This window comes from Rhopilema esculentum, chromosome 10 (assembly GCF_057945365.1).
Source record: "Rhopilema esculentum isolate cy_ngs chromosome 10, ASM5794536v1, whole genome shotgun sequence".
Lineage (NCBI taxonomy): Eukaryota > Metazoa > Cnidaria > Scyphozoa > Rhizostomeae > Rhizostomatidae > Rhopilema > Rhopilema esculentum.
In genome coordinates this window covers 4203265-4224621 of record NC_142824.1, presented here as the reverse complement: position 1 = coordinate 4224621, position 21357 = coordinate 4203265, and the positions used below count along the sequence as shown (strand labels likewise).

At 33.4% G+C, this 21357-nt stretch overlaps 1 protein-coding gene across 1 annotated transcript; it reads left to right on the top strand.

The window, feature by feature from the left end:
- Positions 1–27: 27 nt before the first annotated feature.
- Positions 28–21336, top strand: LOC135691310 (uncharacterized). Its single transcript, XM_065209140.2, has 32 exons — positions 28–308; positions 1086–1129; positions 1818–2100; positions 3003–3050; positions 3666–3746; positions 4674–4724; positions 4831–4956; positions 5491–6016; positions 6576–6670; positions 7498–7611; positions 8242–8298; positions 8594–8627; positions 9369–9448; positions 9608–9679; positions 10194–10295; positions 10409–10484; positions 11035–11147; positions 11750–11867; positions 12580–12614; positions 13086–13226; positions 13394–13849; positions 14247–14337; positions 14897–14991; positions 15460–15573; positions 16382–16468; positions 17043–17076; positions 17525–17604; positions 18040–18108; positions 18627–18725; positions 19063–19138; positions 19697–19809; positions 20400–21336. Exons 1-32 carry the CDS (start codon positions 207–209, stop codon positions 20568–20570), a joined length of 3783 nt encoding a protein of 1260 aa, XP_065065212.2. The 5' UTR covers positions 28–206; the 3' UTR covers positions 20571–21336.
- The last annotated feature ends 21 nt before the right edge of the window (positions 21337–21357 follow it).

The following is a 21357-nucleotide window of genomic DNA, read 5'->3' as shown; positions in this document are numbered from 1 at the left end:
TTTAATTAGCTCCGCATAGCACTTGCCAGATGGGTACGAGGTCTGAATCCAACCAAACCTGTTATAGGTCTTTAGAATCCATGGCAACTTCTACATACTCTTGTTTCAATGTTGTCTGAAAACAGTCTCAGTAACAGGGCAGTCTGAGTAAGTTTTTAGCACCTGAAGATAGGAAACAGAGAACTGATTACCAGGTCGGCACTGCTATGTCGTCCTTGAAGCAGAGGTCCGCACCGAAATTCCAGCCGAGCAGTATTCTGTTGGACAAGAGATGGAAGGAGCACGACTACCTTTTGCATACATATCGGGTATGCTCCTTATGTTTTTCAGAACTATCTATATGTTGATCATAAATCTATATTTTCTGTATATTCCATTGACGCATAAATAACATATTTCTCGTGGAGCAGCAAGAAATGGCTAGCAATTATTTGGAAATGCTTTGTTCAAACCTGAGTATTTTTGCTATTTTGATGACTATGCATAAATTTGATGTGAATGAAAAGATATTGTTGACAGGTATAACTGTTCGAACAATATTCAGATCTCTAAAATGGCATTTCGTTTCATGCTCCATATTGGTTATAACTGTATAAACCATTTCTACAGTTAGCTAAAACTCTTTTCAAGTCTAGAGTTGCAGTATTTTTTCCTTTTGCAATGTTATTGCTGAAACCACAAAACGGAATGTAGATTGGCGAGTGTCTAAGAAAATTTTGATGCAAAAGAAATATCGAAGAAGACATAAAAGGTTTTAGATATTTCTAGGTTCTAAAGAAATCAATTTATAAACTAAGCCACCTTTTATTGATCGAAGGACATTTACAATTATGTATATTATACGAAGAATTCAGAAACTGTATAAGTTTAGAAAATAAGTGTACAAGTTTCAAAATCCAAATAAGCAATATAACCTGGAAATAGTCCTTTACAAAACCATCTTCATTGAATTTCTGCTAATGCATAAGATAAAATGTTGAAGCAAAAGTAATTACTTTAAATGTTCTTATTAATACCACATGTTAACAGAGATATGTGCACTAAACAAATTCTGGATTAAGAGGAAGCTTTTATTAAATTTTTAGCTAAAAGTACTGCAAGGCCAGCCAACATCGATACCCAAATATCAGTAAGTATATTAAAACTTTTATCAATCAGTTCAATTTAAAAGTTATTTTGTACAACAAAAATCCGCAGAGAATGAAAACATAATAAATCAAGATATTGGAAAGGTGGAATTCAACTAATGAACTTATCAATTTCTATATTATATACATTTGGATACATTTCAAGCAAAATGAAGTTGCATCATTTTAGATGAAGGGTGTTTTGGAGAGATTCGATGTCTTTTCCAGTCACCATTCCCTGTGTCTCTTAACTACATATGATATATAACATTTTGGTTAGGCACCAATTCCCTTTGAATAAATGCAGCGTTTTTGCAACCCACAGTCCTACAAAAAGATTACTAAAGACTATTATTTCTATCATAATCTTCCAAAGAGTGAGATTAATTGCGGTGAGGGACCATTTCGCTTCAGAGTTGCCTTCCACTGCCTAGGCTATGACTCTCGCCTAGATTAACAGACAAGGATCACGTCAAGTCGCATTTGAGTTGGATCTAGCACCTGATAGCCTTCGCATAGAAGACCGTGTTACACCACCCAAGAATGAGTGATGTTTCGAAATATTATCTATATATACAATTTTTGACAACTAATTGATATTCGATACAGTCCAACTCGTCAGGTGATGAAGTACAACATTTAGCTTACTTATTTTTGGCGTGTTATCATGTTAAACTTTTGCATTATTAGGCCGTTTCCAGAAAGCCCGAGGTACGGCAGAGCCAGCGAACTTGAAATGATAAGCTCAAGGAAAGAAATTGAAGCTAAGCCCAAGATGTTTGTAGAGAGAAACACTAAATCTGCTAAAAGTGACAGAAAAAGGATTGATGTCTACGTTCGTCCAGCAGCATCAGCAGGACCAGGCCAAAGATCCCGGCCTCAGAGTAAAACAAAAAACGAAATATCGACATCTCGTAGCAATGCAATGACAACACCAGGGAGAAAAAACCCCAAACCACCCCAAAGAGACAAGGTTTTTATTTCATTAAAGCATACAATTGGCACACATTGCTAAGACTGTTAAACTGACTATTCAATTTCTCAAATCGTTCAGAATAAATTGACAACTCTAGCTGCACTTTTAAAGTTCTTTAGTGTGACGTATCATAAATCTACTTTTTTCCTATGACCACATTATCTAAAACAACGTCATAAAAATACTTTTAAGTAAAGAAAATCAGCTAAATTTGTTCCAAATTTGGATAGGTGTGGTCAATGAACGAAGTTTGTAAACGGATTGCTGATTTTTTGGCTTGGTTCATAAAGGTATGAACAGAGAACAAATCACAGTGATATGATTAAGGGAAGAGCCTGTGCGTGAGTGTCAATGGCTCGGCCAATTTCCAACACGTTTAGCAGAATTCATATATTTAAAGGTATTTCATGATGCTCTTTCGGGCCATTGATGCAAAATAAAAAATTCTAAAAACAGATATTTGATACGTCATCACATTGGATAAACATATGAAAATAAACGTTTGATGAAAATTACTGTTTACCGGCCTATCATAAATTGCTCGATACCGTACAGGCAGAGCTATACACGATGATCGAACAGATGCGTGGAACTCGGAGTAGCAACTTAAAACTGTCCTGTTCTATGCACCAAATAGCGAGTGACTATTTCAATATCTATTCCGTAGACGTAGGACTATTGAATACTTCATGACCATCAAAAAATTGAATTTAATTAATCGATTCATTCAAGAGCTACAATATCAAATTGACCCTTAGACAGTTGCATACACGTTTTCAAAACTGCTGATTAAATGCTGACATATTTCATAAGATCTATAAGTTGATTGGTCAGGGTTGGGTTAATGCTATATAAGTATAGTAGTGAACGCTACATTCACTTTCTTCTTTCACAAACAGTGGACAGGAACTACAACTCGAAGATCGGACTACAGTTTGTCAGCACAGGTATGAAATGACTTTGGCTTCTTTTAGCATCATTTTCTTTGCTTTATAGAAATCTATCTTCAGTTAAAACCTATCTTTGCTACAACTCGCAAAAAAACAACGTTGCGCTGCGTTTGTGGCTGAACCATCAAATGATTAAGTAAATAAGTAGAATTAAATAACATTAGCGCACATACGTACAATATCTAATAACTAGCCAAGCGACATAACTAGCCAAGCAGTGAAAAGATGCATTTAAATAGCTGCATTTGCTGCTCGAAAGTAGAACTTCAAAGAAGTTCAAACTTCAAAGAGTAGAGTAGAAGTACAATATAACCTATATAAAGGCAGCTTGATACGCTGAAAAAGATGTGATATAGTTCCTATTCATATCTTGCACTCTGAAAATGAAAAAGGGGACAATTTTCAGTCGGGGTCCATATCCTATATTTTTAAGCATATCAAACTGTCCCTTATTGCAAAGTTTCATGCTACTCTACCAAAGTGAGACTGATATACGATTGCCGTTTTCACGAATCATTATTTGCTCAATATGTATAGAAATAGAAAATATATGATACAATAAATAAATGATAATGTATTGCAATGCTTTCTACATTATTTTGTTATCTACAGAATGATCATTGGAAAAAACATCTTTATTATCGCGAGGTTATTCTCGGAAGAAGAGTAAAGAAAAGCCCAAGGCGAATTAAGGTAATTTTCTCAGCAATTAAAATACCCATGTTTCTAGTTGTTTAATGTCATTCGAGTAAATGTTAAGAAAGTAAATAAAAATAATGAATATATACCGACTTTGTTTCAAATTTTACCCCCTTTCAGATTACATAAATCCATATAATTTAAACTAAAGTCTATTTAAACCCTTGGATGGTCTGATAGGGTGATGTTGTCTAGAGAATCTATTCTACAATTGAACATACTTTAGACTTTACCGATAAGAAACTAGCCGATAGTCCCTTCACCTGGCAGTTTTAGAATATCTCTACATAACCATGAAAAACCACTTATGCGTAGACATAAGGAGTTCGTTTTCACCTTAGGGCTCCATTGGCAATATTTCCAATAGGCAAGCGGCACTGCCTCAACAGTCATGTGCTGGCGTTCTCTGATTCGCCTATTTCGATTAACAAAGGGTATATATATTTCCTAGCGTAGAGTTTTTGTTCTACGTTCTGATGTTTTATACGATGAAGAGTGTCAGTATGACTCATATGATGAAGTATGACTCAAAATGGTTGCTTTTTTCAAAGCTATTTCATGTTTTGTACCACTCAAAGATTGCTTGAATAGTTTTTTTCCCTTCTGCTTCCAATCAAAAGGGACTGCTACACATCCACTCCATTAACAGTGTTGTTTGAAATTATCAATTCATCCTGTTTATCCATGATCCCTCATTTATTAAAACTTGGAAACATTTTCCACCCACTCCATTTGTTCCAGAGCTATTTGATCAGGAATAGAGCCAATAGTAAGTATCATTCACTCACAGGTTCTGTTACAATTTTCTTGCTGCTAGTGCAAAGTATATCTTAGCGATCGATTCAGCAGAATTTAGTCAAGGTTTGGAACAGCTTAACTAACTTTTAGCATTGTTAATAAAACTCTTTGCTCTGCTTTTAGCCAAAACCTGAACCCGAACCTGAGAGCTCTGAAGATGAGATAGAAGAAGAGGTTAGAAATTTTAGCTTTTACGTCTTGAATTCTGCAATTGCTGTTTTCTATTTCTTTACTTTCTTGCTTTTGATCACTTTAATCTACGAAAATCCTTCGTTTGTAGCTTGACAATATCAATGGACCTTCAAACCCACATTCAATCAAACCCCCAATTCCGCCACGAAATGACCCCACTCCAGATCCCCAAGATCCAATGGAAGTTGATGACGAATATGAGGAAGACGACGAGGTGAGTAGCAAACATTAATCATTTGCAGTATCAATTGGAAATATTGGCTTTTGATGCAGCTTTCGTTACATACATTTTCAGCAGGTGGTATACAATTAAATCAGAAAAAAGGAATATTAGAGAATAGAAGCTGTCTTCGTATGGCTAAAACAGTTTTTTAGAACCTTTGAAGCCTGAATAAGGTTTGTATTTCAAATGCACCTCTTAAACATTTGATGAATCAATCGAAACACAATTTCAAAACATTACTGAACACATTCATCATAAAAAACTCCATTAGATAAGAACCAGAACCTAGTTAAAGAGCTTCGTTACACTGCAATTTCATATGGACCATTTTAGCAATACCAAAGCAGCTTGACTCTGTAAAAGGTAGGAACTTTCTGGAGGGATTTAGTACTCTTTCAAATAGTAATTATGAATCAAAAGGTTAAGGACCATGCTATAGATATGGTAGGCTTACCATCGTCTATCATTTATTGCCAATTCTTAATATTTTCTCTGATTTACATCTGACTATCATAAACTTGACAGAGCAACAGGAACATGAGAATACCAAAAAGACCTTCACTCAAGCCAAAAGATTTCATTCCACCTTCGCAGCAGTTGAAGATTGTAAGAGACGCTGAGCCCAGTAGTGATTCGTCTTGGAGTGATTCGGATTCAGACGGGGGGCCAAATTTGATTTTGCGTGATGGTAAGCCTGGACAAAAGTATGTACTGCGTGGCAAAAAGCATAGAAGAAGAAGAGGAAGCATATCCGAGGGGTTCGACAGCACGGACTCAGAGGATGATGAAATGATTCTAACCAAACAATATTTGAAAAAGCCACAGACTCCTATTGATTTTATGGATACAAAAAATGATGATTCCTCAGGTGACAGTTACGATGAATTTGGGAGGTTGAAGAAGAGATACAAACGGCCGGATTCAGCTGCTGGGGAGGAGATTCTACCGCCTTTGGTGATTGAACCATGTGATTTCGGAGATGTCAATCATACCAAAGCAAGGCTTGAAAAAGACACCATTATTATAAGGGAAGCTCTTGTAAAGACACCAGGTATTACATAATGCATTAACATATACTTACAAGCTATTGACTAAAGCTTTAGAAGAGCTTAAATAAAATTTACCAGGTTCATTTAACAAAAATTGCTCTACTCTAGAAATCTTATAGATCTCTGAGGATTTGGTAGAGTTGAGATCCATAGGCTAAAAACAGTTATTCTATCTCATTAGGATCAGAAACCTTTCATATTTGAGGTATTAAAATGAATTAACTTTTAGCTGCAAAGTATCTTAACAAGATGTACGATTTTTAGCTGAAATCTCATGAGTCACTACAACTTTAGTTACGCAAATTGTTGGAAATGGAGAGTTGAATCACGCCCCCAAATAATATGAAAAGTCTTACATAATTAAATGGTATATAATGCGCGGGGGTTGGTGCTGGCTTCATAAAAGTATGATTATCTTTTATTGCTGGCATCGGGTTGGCTCCCTTTAAGGTCACCCCCAGGCAACATCATGTTCACTTCTGTAATACTTAGAGTTTTCGCTTACGTATAACTAAAATTCATGATAATTTTCGCTTTAACAAATTTTCAAAACCTTTGCAGAACCGGATCTTGAAGTTGTCGTTGACACGATAATTGGCCATAAAAACACAAACAGAAGGTGGATAAGAAAAATGTATAGAGATGAATATCTAGAGGTTAGAATTTTAGTCCTTCTTTCTAAGAAATTGTTAAATGACATTTTAAAGAATAGCTATCATTCATTCAATCATCTTTTGTTTAGTATGATTAGTGCGTTCAGAAACATTGTATGCATCGTTTTATTGGGTCTCTACAACCAATAATTAACTTTGAAGGTTCAAGCAAAGATCACGTTAGCAACTTGACGTTTCTTCAATGTTTCGAACTAAAAATATTGAAAACCACATTAAAACATTGTATCCAAAAAAGCAAATATTTTACAAATAGCAATCATTATGCTGCAAATATGCATTTTAAAATGCATGAAATATCTGCAAGAAAGATTTCTTTCTAAAAACCGATGCGTAAGCTGTATCATTATTGTAAGGCCACGGCACTGATTACGTGAACCTTTAGCGAAACCTGGATGTCAATTGTCAAATATAAGCTTTAACTATTCCTTTTTTCGGGAAACTTTAAAATTTTCACTGTTGGGAATTCATGATGAAAATAGTATCAGAAGAAGTGTAGACTAATTAATTTTAAGTCAAAGAGTGATGCAAATTTTTCCTACCAGCTCGTGAATTGAAAAATCTTACAAATTGTCGACTATATCGTTTTTCTAAGAGTTTTTGTTAGTATACTGGAAAAATACCTGAATTTAAGCATATCGAGAATTAAAATGTTTGTTGTCCACGAGCTTATGAATTAAGATCAGTAGTTACTTATCATTAATATTATCATAATATTATCAGTAGTTATCTTTAATATTATCGAAAATTTGGAAATGATTCTCCTTGAAGCTAAATTTTAACTGTTTAACAAAGCAATTATCATTTTTCAGAGTCTGTTAACACAAGTTCGAAAGTTGCTGCCAGCAGATATTGCTAGTGTTGTTTCTTATATGATGCTCCCTCCTGCCGAGTATGACGCAATGTGCTTAAGAGATGCCATGAAGGTAAAGAAAGATACTTATATGTATAAATAAGCAATCTTGTATCAAGGCAGTTTTTGACCGCAATATCGATGAAATAATATTTTGATCTATCTTAATATATGCTTAGTTTATGAACACTGCTTAATATTCGAATGAAATCTGAATTAGACCTCTCATTATAAAACGACCTAAAACACACTCGTTATGCTATAGGTATTTGTAAGAATCAATTGCGCTAGTTATTGAAGGGGTGGTAAAAATCAAATACTTTTCAAAATAGCACGATGACAACAAATGAGTTTCGGTTTAAGATGAGAATAGTAAAAAATATGGATGCTTCATTAAAAAAATATTGTTTTCATGCTGAGTCAAATCACGATCCAATTCTACAAATTTTGTTAAAAAAGTCTTGGAGCCCACCATCATTCCCCCATTTTCTGCCACTTGTAAAATATTGGCTTCGAAGTAGAATTCTATTTCCAATAATTTTGCTGCCAGATATTGCATTCTATACTGCAAAATCAGCATTTTATGTCCAATAATTATACCACTGATAAAAAAATGGCTTCCAAGTAGAGTTTTATGTCCAAAAATTATACTGCAATATTTTTTGTATAAAACTGAAAAATTTACTTTTATATCAAATCATAGGGATTGCAAAAGGAACCAGAAGTTCTGATGGAAATTTTATGCACAAGAGACAACGAGGTTCCATTTTATTGCTTTATATTTAATTCATTCAAAGTGCGTTATATAAACTTTTTGGAATACAGAAATGATACTGAATGATTTCATGAATTTTTTTTAGCGTTATTTGGGCAAAATTTATTTATTTTTGCCCTACCAGTATGCTTCTCAAACTCTCATGGATGTTTCTAGCGTGACAATATTGGCTGTTCTCAAGTTTTCACATTAACAGCGCATTTTGATATAATTTCTTTTCTCTGTAATGCTTTAGGGAAATTGTATAAAGAACTTATCAAATATATTACTTTTTTCTTAGGAAATTGCAGCCATCAAGACTTGCTACAAGCGTCGTAAGGACTCATTTTAGAATCCATCTTATTAACATTAGTACTCAATAATTGGTTTCTAATATCTTGAAATCACTCAATCTTCATTCATGGTGTGTCAAGTTCAAAGTCGAAATACGTATAAGGGCTACAGTGTCACTTCAATGTTTTTTTCTAATTCTATGCTGGAAGGAGATGGGGCATGTGTATAAACTGAAATTTTTGCGCAAACGCACTTCAGCAAAAACTTTTCTTCCTTCTGTCGAAAAGTTGAGCATAACCATTTGATGTTGCAATTCTGTCTAGGCAAGGCGTCATCAAATTTAATAACAAATGGGGTGGTCAGCTTAAATCAATCTACGAGAGCCCGAAGCTTTAAGATTATTCGTAAACTAGCTTTGAAATACCTGCTTCGAAACAATTAAAGTTTAATTTGTTGTTTATCTCGAAATTTTCTATACCTATTGACTTGAATGTGTCTAGCTATAATACCTAGAATATCACATTTCACAAACCTTATTGTTTTCTACCAAGAAAAATTAAACTTAATAGAACATAGACCTTGAAATATTGGATCAGCCCCAATATACAATTTAAATGAGAGTCCTCGTGTCTGCGAGCAAAAAGGTATTGATAGGTTCGCAGATCTTGACTTCGATTCTTTACTCTTAGTTTACTGTTAGATTTTAGCAATTGTTCCTTTGAAAAAGGCTTTTTATGTTTGATTTACTATTTTATCTTTATTTGACATTTGTTTTGCTAAAGGCTATGCTGAAGATCTCATGGATGATCTCGAAGACGAGACGACCGGGTCTTTCCAAAGGATGTTATTGACACTTGCAGTGGTGAGTCATATGAAAACCACATTCTTTATAGCAACTTCCATTTTTTCTTTTAGGCAGAGATTAGATTTCACTTATATATTGAAACACAGTTTGATTTATTCTCATCTCTTTAGCACTCCCAAGTAACAGATTTAATTACGCTATCTTTCTTCACAAAAGGCCAATCGAGCAATTGACGGTGGTGAACCGAATAAAGAAGAAGCATTGGTCACGGCAAAGGCACTTTTCGCTGTAAATATAAACCGTTATTCAAATTTTTCTCTTTTTTTCTTTTAAATTAAAACATGTCTCGTCAAACAACCATCCATGTGAACAATAGGTTCTGGGGGTATATCTACAAATGAAAAATTTTTGGCATATAGTCCTCGCTACTGATTCAAGAACATAACAATAACATATTGTATAACTCAACCAATGGGAATTTGAAGGTGCTCACTAAATTTGCCAGGACATTGAGTACTTAAAGTAGTAAGTTCATCAGTTATATAGTGTAATACAGTAAGATCATGTGTCAAAATATATATAGAAGAGACCTTTGAAAATGAGAAATTAGGACATTGTAGAATGCAAAGGCATATTCAGTCTTGATTAAATCTGTGCCTTATATAATGTTTAAGTAGAAAACACTATATAAGGCACAGAATCATATTTCAGAACTTACTTACGTATTCCTCCGATCCTTAATTCATAGCATATTCTTTCATGGCCATAAAATCATTCTACAATTTAACGTGATACATTTTAGATACTGGGAGTTGCAGGCGATCAGATGGAGAGAAAGTTTACTGAAGTATTTGGCAAGCTTGGCTACGCGACTCTTCGAACAATCCTGTCAGAATATAGAAAGGTAATATATAAGCATTTTTGCTAGCATATCTACTTAGAAAATTGATCCAAATACATTTTATTTTACTTAAAAAATTTCTTACGTGGCATTCAATATGATTTCATTTGTTCTAGTTTAAGCACCATGATCTTGAAAATGACGTCATTAATCATTTCACCGGAAACATGCGCAGATGTCTTCTCACTATAAGTGAGTCAATTTTAATATTTAATAAAATGTGTGCCATTTCACTTAGATTAGCTGTGCCTATCATTTCAATTTACTGGGTATCTGAGTTTTGTTGGTAATCAAAAAGAAAATTAAAGAATAGCACTACTTTTAACCATACCTTTGTAAAATTTGTTTTCAAAGACTGCTTTAGGCAAGTATTTCTTAAAATATTAACATCGATATAATATGTATTTATGTCTGTAGAGCCGGACTGGTTTACGTTTCTACCCAGAGCTTCACGCTTAATACGATCATCAGGCAACTTTTACCATCAAGCGATCTTTTAAGATCTATGATTAAAATATCTAGTCAAAAATATCTAAATACATTTTCAGAATACGGCAACCAGGACAACCCTTTGTTAATTTTGCCTGCTGATTTGCAGAGTCCAAAATAATGATCATCTTTTAGCCATTTAGTGAGACTTCTAAAACCCTAGTATTTGGTGTGATATTGACATTAATAATGCGTGATACCATCTGCTTCCATTTTCTTTTCAGCCATTTTTGTAATCTATTTACTTTTTCAGTTCAATACATACAGAACCCACCTGGATATTTTGTTGAGAAGTTACATGGAACACATTACGGAGGACTTGATGATGACAAAACTATAACGAGAATTATGATAAGCAGGCAAGACGTAAGTGCTCCTTACTAGAAGATGGCTACTTTCTATAATGCTAAGGTTTCTCAGTTTTTAAATTCTGCTCTGATATTTTCTTAGCGATGAAGTTTTAAGAGGCCTAATAGAAAATTACTCAAGTTTATAGATAACCCAAGTTTTCAAAGATTACGATACCCATACCTCGATGAGTTTGCATCGCATATCAAAGTAGATAAACTCTAATCTAACATTGCTGCTCCAAATGTCAGCGAATTATCACTGAATATGCACTGCCAGCGAATCATGAAATTCACGAACACAAATTTAATGATTTGCTCTTTCATCACATCGCTATGAACGTCTTTCCATTTATTCAACTGTTAGGGTGAATGCCGGTTCATAGGTTCATATTTGCAACTGTCTACGTGTGACTGACTCTTGTTTTTCAATTTGATGACTTTAAAGTAACCAATACTATGGTTAGAATAACTACAGCAAAGCATTCGAGAAAAGCGATTCAACGCCTTAGGTTTGCAGCATACGGTGCTATTATAAGTTATCATATCAGTGTTTTTATACATTATTTATTATATTAAAAGTTAGTATTTTCTAACGATTGGGATGAAATTCTTTTGCAGCGCGATTACAAAATGATCAAAGAACTATTCAAGTTGAGATATGACATGGATTTGTTTGATTACATCAAAAACACGTGCCATTCGACACAACGCGGCCTTATGATGAGAATCATTGCAGGTGAGCTTTTTCTTCAGATTTTTAACTTTTTTACTTTAAAAAGCAATTACTTTTAAAAAAGATACAAATCGCGAGAGTTTCGCAAAACGCATTTTTAGGCAACGCCGTTATTGATGAAAATTCCAAGTACAGCCAGTTTCATTATTAAACAGTAAGGAATTTTTTTATCAGTATAAATCACATGCATGATCAGACTAGCAATATTCTTATTAGAACATGTCAATAGAATCTCTTGTCATCCTTTGCTAATAAGTCATCAATAATTCTATCATTGCCTCCATCATAATCTTTACGCTCTTATATCTATTTCCATCAGAATTATTCAAACGAGCTCATTATTTCTGGTCAACCATAAGTTCTATCAACAGACAGTTTTCTAGGCTAAATTTAGCTTGGAATAATCTCGCTTAATTATTTTGGTAGAAGTAAAGAATTTAAACATATTGAAAAAAAGATATCTATTCTAATGTTCTGGTGCATTACAAACCCCACTATAGGACAAATATGTTATTTTATATTCACAAGTCTGTTTTATCCGACACTCACTCTAATATGAAACACTGTATGATGACCAGAGATGACTTCGTTTGGTGTTATGGTGCAGATGAGCCATCAAAAAATGCCACAAAAGATCGTGCGTGGGAAATTCTGAAATTTTTTTTAGATTGAATTCAATATACTTGTATCAACATGACTTTTTTTTATTATCTAGGCCTACTCCCAGCAGAACAGAGGAAGCTCCTCATGGTATATTAAAAGCTCTTTTTCTCTCCATTTTGTTTCAGTAGAATGTTAACGAAGTCATTGATTAGTTTGAGTCTAGTAGATTGTGTACTATAACAGTTACAAAGCCATATTTATGCACAAAATTTTTGGGTAAAACATTTTTATCGTAAACGTCCCTTGAACTTTTGGAAATAACCCAGTCTTCTCATTTTGCATCAGTCAACAGTCTTTGTGGAATACCCCGAGTTGTGACAGAGTTCTCTTAGGAGTAAAAGATTATCTTATCTTAAATTTAATCGCCAAGTACAGCGATTTGAAAGTTTCTGTATTAGCTATCATATGTACAGGTTAGTCAACATAAGAAAAACGAAAGTTGGGTATAAGCCCGACACACTTTAATCTACAGTGGCGATTCTGTAATCTGCATTCAACTATTGTTTGCATATATTCATTTCATTGGTACCATCAAATGTAAAATCTCTTCTCTTTCAGTCTAAAGTGCCCAAGCTTGTCGTCCCAGCCGATATGGTGACATTTAACAAACGGCTTTCACTTAATGATGCCATAACCATAATTCTTCGAAAGATTCAAGTCTCAAGTACTTTGCTCAAAAGTCTCAATCTAAGAAGAGAGGTATGCCTTGCCATAAATTTGAGAAATTATCATGCTTTCACAAAAAATTGTTAATTTTCCCCTCTAGAAAATGTATTGCTTACGATTATGGATTGATAAAATAGCACTATAGTTGGGTTTTTTTCAATTTACAAACAAATTCCATAATTCACATTTCATTTAAACAGCGCATTGCCAAACTTGAGGAAGAGTCTGTTGTTGAACTTGAGCTCGACTACGAAGAAGATGAAGATGAAGATGTTGCTCCAAAACCTAAGGAAGAAGAAAATTCAGATGGAGAAGGGGGTGGGAAAGAAGATCAAGAAGAATTGAGAAACAATTTGAAGAATTTAGATTTCAAAGATGCAGATGATGAAGGTGGCGAAAAGAAAAAATCCGTTCTTGCAAATGTTTCATTTTCAACTGCAGCCAGAGGGATGAATAGACAAGAAAATCGGGTTAAATTCAAAGGTGAAACGGACGGTAGTGACAATGACAGTGGCTCTGCATCCGGGTCATACCGTAGGGGGAGTGTAAAAAGCCATAGTCTACCACAACCTGTGCAAGATCCCTCGTTTATTGGAAGGCGAGACAGCAACTTCTTTGAAAAGGTTGTGCCATTTATAAAGGGAAGGAGGAAGAAGGTCAGATTTATAAGTGTCTTTAAAAGAAATGTCTTTAAATCATGTATGTTTGAATAAAAGGAGGAGATCAGAACAAATATTCTTTGCAAAATTGAAATTTCAAGAAACAAAAACTTAGCAGAAATACCAGACACTAAATGCATATTTTAATGAATATTTTGGCATTATACAACAATTTACAATGTAGGGGATCAAAGAAATAGTCTCCATGCGAATGCGAAAGGGTCAGTTATCTTTAGCATTCGTAAAAACCACACATGTCAGCTACAGATTTTGTCCTAACTCTGTCTTAATATTTTACAATCAAGTAGCTTATCTACGTAGCTATATCTAACTGAAAGGAAATGGAAAACTTTAGTGAGTATTCATAAAATTTTATTTTGCATTGTTTCAACAGTATTATCGAGGCACAATACAAGGCATTCCGATGGATGAGTTCAATGCCCTAAAAGATGCACAGGCAATTGGACGAGCTATGCTGCAAAAGAGTATGTTGTTTAGGCATTGCGTTTTGCATTTTACACAAAGGAATCGCAAGAAAGAGTTCCTTGTTTGTTATTTTACATTTTTCGTTATCAGATAGTTTCCAGATAAGGACTAAACAGGGAAAATCCTTTGGAATTTAAGATCATTTGATGTTAAAGACAGGCTCAAAGTTTGCTTTTAATTTCAACATATCAATTTATTCAATATTTGAATAACCAAATGTCGACGTGAGGGGGTCGTTGATAAGGGACATAATTTTGCACACTTTCCAACAAAAGTAAACTAGAAAAGTGGTTCCTCACAAAATTGGTAATATTTATGTTTTTCTTACACATTAAATGTGATTCAATTCTTAAAATTTTAGAATAATATCATTACAAAGATTTATTGACCTTTAAAAATTCTAAATATTGCCTTGATCAAAGAAGAAAAATCAACTTTGATTTTCAAATATTTGATCTTTACGTATGGAGTAAGTACAGGAAGGTTAATAGAGTGCCAATATTGGGTAATAAATTTTTCACAGGACAAGAGATTTGTAGCAACTCATTTCTCTTTCAGCTCGTAATGTTGATGGAATCTTGAAGTTTATCATCTCACGTAACAACGCGCAAAGACAACTGATTGTCCGGGAATTTTTTAGGAGATACAGAAGGGTTTGTTTTTTTCTGATTTGGCTCATTTTTTATGGTTGAGAATTTCTTTCAAGATGTCAAAAGTGTTCCTGGTGAATTTTTAGCAAGCACTTACATAGATGATTTTTCAAATCAGATAAAGTTTTTAATTCAAATGTGATGCGACGTAAAATTCTTATCAAACATGACAGATGGGTATAAGTTGAGCCGGTGTTTACATTTTTCCGTGTATTATGTCAAAGATTTTATAATTTGTTATTTGCCATATGTCTTTTACCAACAAAAGTACGCAATGAAAAAGGTACTACTATTAGCAAAAACAGACAATACGAAGTTCTGCATAATAATGGATAATTTATTGATAATTGGAAAATTTTATTGCATAATTTATTGCCGACACCAACTTTTCTATAAGGTTAAGGAATAGAACTTCATATAACGTCAAAAGAATTCAACTACAGAAAATCATTTATTTTCATTTTACCGAAGGATCTTGTGGATGATTTGCGATTCCTAACGGGTCCTGAGATGGAGGACTTTATTCTTGGATTAATGCTTGCCCCAGAGGTCTACGACTCTTCAGGAATATTTGAAATTTGGAATGTAAGTGTCGTTTAATAAATGCATTATATTTCAAGATAGGCTGAGCTGATAAGCAACAAATACATAATATGTGAATCTGCATAATATATAATTGTTTTTTGCTGTAACATCGAGCTTTCTGTAGAAACTTGTTCGTGTAGCAAAACAAAAGTAGGGTCTGTTTTTAGCAAGGGAATATCTAGGTCCGTCTAAAAAACAGCAAATATTGAAGGTACAATATAAGTTTTTTGGTTGGTCATCAATATTCTGAGTAACTGCATTTGCGTAGCTAATCATCGATTCATTTTTTTGACAGAATATGCAATTCTTTACGCCTTTTCATAACACTGGCTTTCAGGCAAAGTAGAATAATGCAGGGCGTTATTTTGTCAGTGACCGTGTGGTCAAACGAAATTTCAGGAAAAAGATACTTCTGTCACAGGAAATATTTGCAAAGACAAAGGATTTGTTAGCAAAAAGTTGCTTATAACATCTTAAATTATGTTTGGTATTTATGTGTCTCTTGCTTCTCTTCAATAAAATGATTTTTATTGCATATTTAAGACTTTCAATATCAAAGATTCCAAATTACTTTATCACAGGAAACTTTTTTCAGAACCTTTACGGTCACATGAAATCTATAGATAAGTAGCACCCTGGACTAATGCCATATCAACTTCGCCATCTTTATTTGAAAGTGCGTTTTTAAAAAGGCAAATACCAATTTACATATTTCTTTGAACTTTGATCTGCCTGGAAAGGCTGAGATTGCTGTTACAGTAAATGCAGTTTTACAAGAAGGTGGTAACTGAATTGCCTCTTTAAACAGTCCAAACAGGAAGTGGGTGAAGAAGATGAAAATTCAGAGGCACTAACCGATGCAATGACGGAAATTTTGTGCACCAGAGGAAACGACGTATGAGAATATTATTAATATGATTTATTTTATCCCAATTGATATATCGAGCATCTCATCACTTTATCATTGCATTTAACTTCTACCTGTTTTGCTTAAAAACAGGGACATATGTTACACAGTTTTTATGTGGTATGCCTACTAAGTCTGGAGCTTCTTATATGTGATAGTAACACCAAATATAGCCCCCGTGCTATATGATTTACAGCCAAATATACTAGATTGCGTGTCTTACAATATCGTGTATCATAATAAGATAAAGATGAAGGTAAGATCTAATCGTATAAACGATGTTTCGAGCATCGATATCGTCTGATGCAATATTATGTTGATACAATATGCCCTTTCCTTTCTAGTACATTTTTATCCTAGATTGAAATATTTGGTAGGCTAAAAACTCTATCATCTGATAAGATATAGTGCACACCGACACACCGAAAACAATCGTCAACGGGAACAGATCACTTGTTTTTGTAGCTATTTTTGTAAAAAGACAATGACATAGTCTCATGAATTTGTTTTATTCTAAAGAAAGAAGGTTTTGTTTAAAATGACAACTTCCTTGTTACTTTAGGAAATTAACGTCATTAAAAGAGCATACCAAGGAAGTAAGTAAACATGCTTTTTGTCAAAGTTGCAAATTCTTACAGTGTCGTCTTTCTTTGTCATATTGGTTGTTCTGAGCAAAACTAGTGCTTTTGCTGTAAACACAGAAAATTTTATAAATCTTAACAAATGGACGTCTGACAAGAATAATAAAGAATTATCAGCAGTTTTTTGAGTATTGCAATTTCCTTCCTTGCTCGATAAACGCAACGCATTGGAAAGTGTTACCCATTTTTAATATGTCATATCATTTTATATTGTCATTAGCGTAAACTCAAATTGAATTACATGTACCCATGTGTATTTCTGATAGATGTGAAAGTTATGTTTAAGCCTTGGTTAGACCTTAAGTTGAAAGCACTTTTGACAATATTTCATCTCTTGATGCATGATATACAAAACATGATTTTTGTAAGACTTTAACTGATATTAAATTCTATTTTATTATAGTATTTGGAAGAGACCTACAAGAAGATATAGAGCAAGTCACATCTGGATGGATACGATTTCTGTTCAATCGCATCATGAAGGTATGATTGTAGCCAATCTGATTTCAATCACATGAATCACGCACTACTACTAACTTGAATCATATGGCTCTACTTTTCAATGCCAACTTGAAGAACGAAATAGCTTTTTATTTTCAAAATGATAACAGATCAACTTATTTTCCTAAAAAAATGAGGTCATATATAACTGCTATTAATCTACAGTAATAAAGAACGTTTTTACAAGCAGTAATTTATAATTTGATCGATTTTGTTGTAAATATGAAAATATGTGTAACACTTATATTTAAAAGCAAAATACAGATTAGTTGATTATATTTCATGCATTTCTAAACCTTTCTATTTTTATCTTACATAAGTATTTGTCTTACAAGTTTATTTTCATCAAGATTGTAAGCATCAAATTCAAGGTAGATTGTATTGTATTAACGACAAGAATTTATATTTTTTACAAAGTGTGATCGTGATGAAGGAGACATTGTTGACGATAAATTGGCGCAAAAAGATGCAAGCAAACTTTTCGAGGTAATCAATATTTTTGAATTTTTGAATTTGGACTTTAACAGAAAAATCGTTCCAAGCAAAATTTGCATTGTTCAGTTAATCAAAAAAATTATAATAAATAGGGGTAGACAACTAGACAACTTATTCTGAGTGCATAAAAGTTAAGGAATCAGAAAATAATGCATTTGATAGCTTTTTAAAAAGTAACACTTTATTTACGAAAAGTTTTTGATAACGAGAATTTGTGGACTTTTTTCAAAACAAATGGGCCTAAGTGAGAGTGAAACTCATTGTTAATGCTATATCTATTATCTATTGAATAATTTCAGTAATCGTGAAACAAATTATTAGCTGTGTATTGCAATTCTTAAAGCTATTTAAGTGAAAAGGCTTTTGCTTAACTTTTTCTGAATTAAAGGGAAAAAAGTTGAATTAAGAGAGGTTTTTAAATTTCAAATCTATTAAATGAAGTTTTTGTCCTAAAATCCTAAAATTAGAGCTATTTTTTGCGACGAAAGCGTGCTTTGGTCTCATTTCAGGCACACTCAAGAAAAGATCAAGATTATGACGTTTACATTGACATTTTGACATCGAGAAACTCTGCTCATCTGAATGCTACATTTCAGCATTTTGCAAAGGTAATGCTTTTTAAAATAGACTTTAATACCTATCTATTAAATTAATCAATTTAATGTACTCTTACATTTTACACTAACAGATAAAAGCTTCCACCAATGTTTGTAAGAGAAACTAATATAGCGATATGATATAATTTAACGATAGTCATCTGATTGTAGCAAACTCAAAAAACAAGCTTTTTTGTTTTTTATTCATCACAGACAAGATATGTGATTTCTAGTTTGGCTGGGCTACAGATTTCAGCAGTTTTTAATTTGTGAGAAAAAGCTTTCCATATGAATTTGTATCCATATTAATTTGATAATTCCATATCCATGATAATTTGATAATTCATAGATTACTGGCAGTGATATTTTGGAATATCTTGAGGCAGACATCAGTGGTGACTTTCTAGAAGCTCTGACAGCTATTAGTAAGTGTAATTTTCCTTCACATACGTCATATCATAACTTCACCTTGCTTTGTAGAATGCTTATGTTTTTTTAACAAGATAACATGCCCCAACCTTCCCCCCCCCCCCCCCCTCTAAAAAAGAATAAAATATATATTGTTTTCAATAAACAATTATTTTTGTTTCTATTTCTTTCAAACAACTGTACCCCAAAATTATCCTAACCTTTCTATGGTAATTATATCTTTTGACTGTATAAATGTGTCCCATCTGCTAGAGCTGCTTATATACACCAAAACTAATCACCATTCTATACAGGTTTTTCTGGTAAATAAAATAAATATAAAGTTATCGAGACATAATGAATAGGCGTCCTCTGCACGGGGTCATTTGCTGATCACCGTAGCAATCTCTTGGTCGTCCAGTAGCATAACAGCACAAAAATTATGACTTGGGGTATTTTGGTATACCTTCTCCTCTACCATGACTCGATGTCTTAACGGGAGTTATTCAAAATATAGCTATGTCAAAATTGTTTACGTTTGTTACAATATCAGCATGTTTTTTCTTTCTTTCTAGTTTGCAACTCCCGTGATGCACCAATGTATTTCTGTGAAAGAATTTACCAAGCTATGGCTTTTCATCCAATGGATGTAAAAATGCTTGTGAGATGCATTCTCACAAGGGCAGAGGTATTATCTTTGCTTTTTTTCTATATATATGCTCATTTCTAAAAGAAAGGGATTCCTTCAGGTGTGCTTTATGGAGGTAGCAATGCAAAGAGATCGACTACCTACTATAGAAACTCTTTTCTGAAATGTTGCCTGTCATTTATGTAATATGAAATATTTCTTCGTAGTTGTCATCAATTTCAAGTGTATGCCTTTTGAGATAAAAAACAGTTATTGAGAAAATTATTGATAGTGATTCATTCCCTATTCAAAGGCCCTTTGAATGCAACATAATGCAAGAAGATGCAAAAAATGAAACTGTTGACAATGCAATCATGTTGATTCCAGCTTGCCTTGTTTCAACGAAATCTATAGATCTCTTGTCAAGAACATCTCAAAGTCTGTTTTGTGCCAGAAGCTGTTTTTGGTCTTGTAACCTTCACTGTGAAAAGAGGCTTATTCTATAGACGGCTCTTTTTGTTTGAGAATTTTTCGTTCCAAGGTTATCAACAACCCATAAAATCTGTCAAATGATACTCTTAGAACAGTGATTCAAAACACTGTTTTTTCTAGCCACTTATAAGAAACTTAATGAAAACGTTTCTATATAGTGTGATCTCAACGACATTAAAGCAACGTTTCGACGAACTTACGGAAGATCTTTGTATAATATGGTTGAGAAAGAATGCATTGGCAAATATAAAACATACCTTCTGGATGTTATTGGAAAAGGGAACAATGGAAAAAAGAAAAGATCAAGGATTTGGAGCAAAATGAAATGAAACACCCTATTAAATATTTGTTTATAGTACATTTTGTGAATAGAATTTAAAGAAGCGGAATTTCGTGAAAAATTTTAAATCTTAATATGTATGTCATTTCATTGACAAATGTGATATGTCTTTCAGAGTATTTGATAGAAAATTTATTCACTTTTCACGTAATCAAAATGTAGCAAATAATGCCAAAATTAAAGATAATTATCAGCAAGTTTCTAGGGTAACAGTAACAGTGTTTACCCTAGTAATATTGAACAGTACCTTTACAGTATCCTATTGATCTTCAGATTCTTTTCAAATAAGCTAATCTCAAATTTACTAGATATGAAAAGGCTTTAACTACGAATGGTACTGATTCTTATCAGACGCTTTTTTTTATGCTTAAAAAACTTTGCCAATTCTCATGCACGAAGGAAGATTATCATGGAAAACAGGAAAAATTGACAAGAAGGATTTTTTACTGACAGGAACAATCTTACCCACAAGTGTATCTAGTAATTAGCTGACACCTTCCCCCTAACCCTTGCCTGTAATATCTATGATGGCTGATTCAACCTCCAAATCTTCAATTGTTGTCTAATATTTTGATCTTCTCGTACCCTTTAAATCCTCAGTCGCTAGCTTTAAGAAGCAACTTAACAGTACATCAAAGTACATCCCAATTTTTTGCGTTTTCTGTGAATTTGGTTTATGGTATTTTGATGCATATCTTAAACGTGTCTTGAATTTGAAGAGAATTTTTTCCAAGCATTTTAAGTCTTTATCATTATTTTTTGTGAGTTTTTTATTG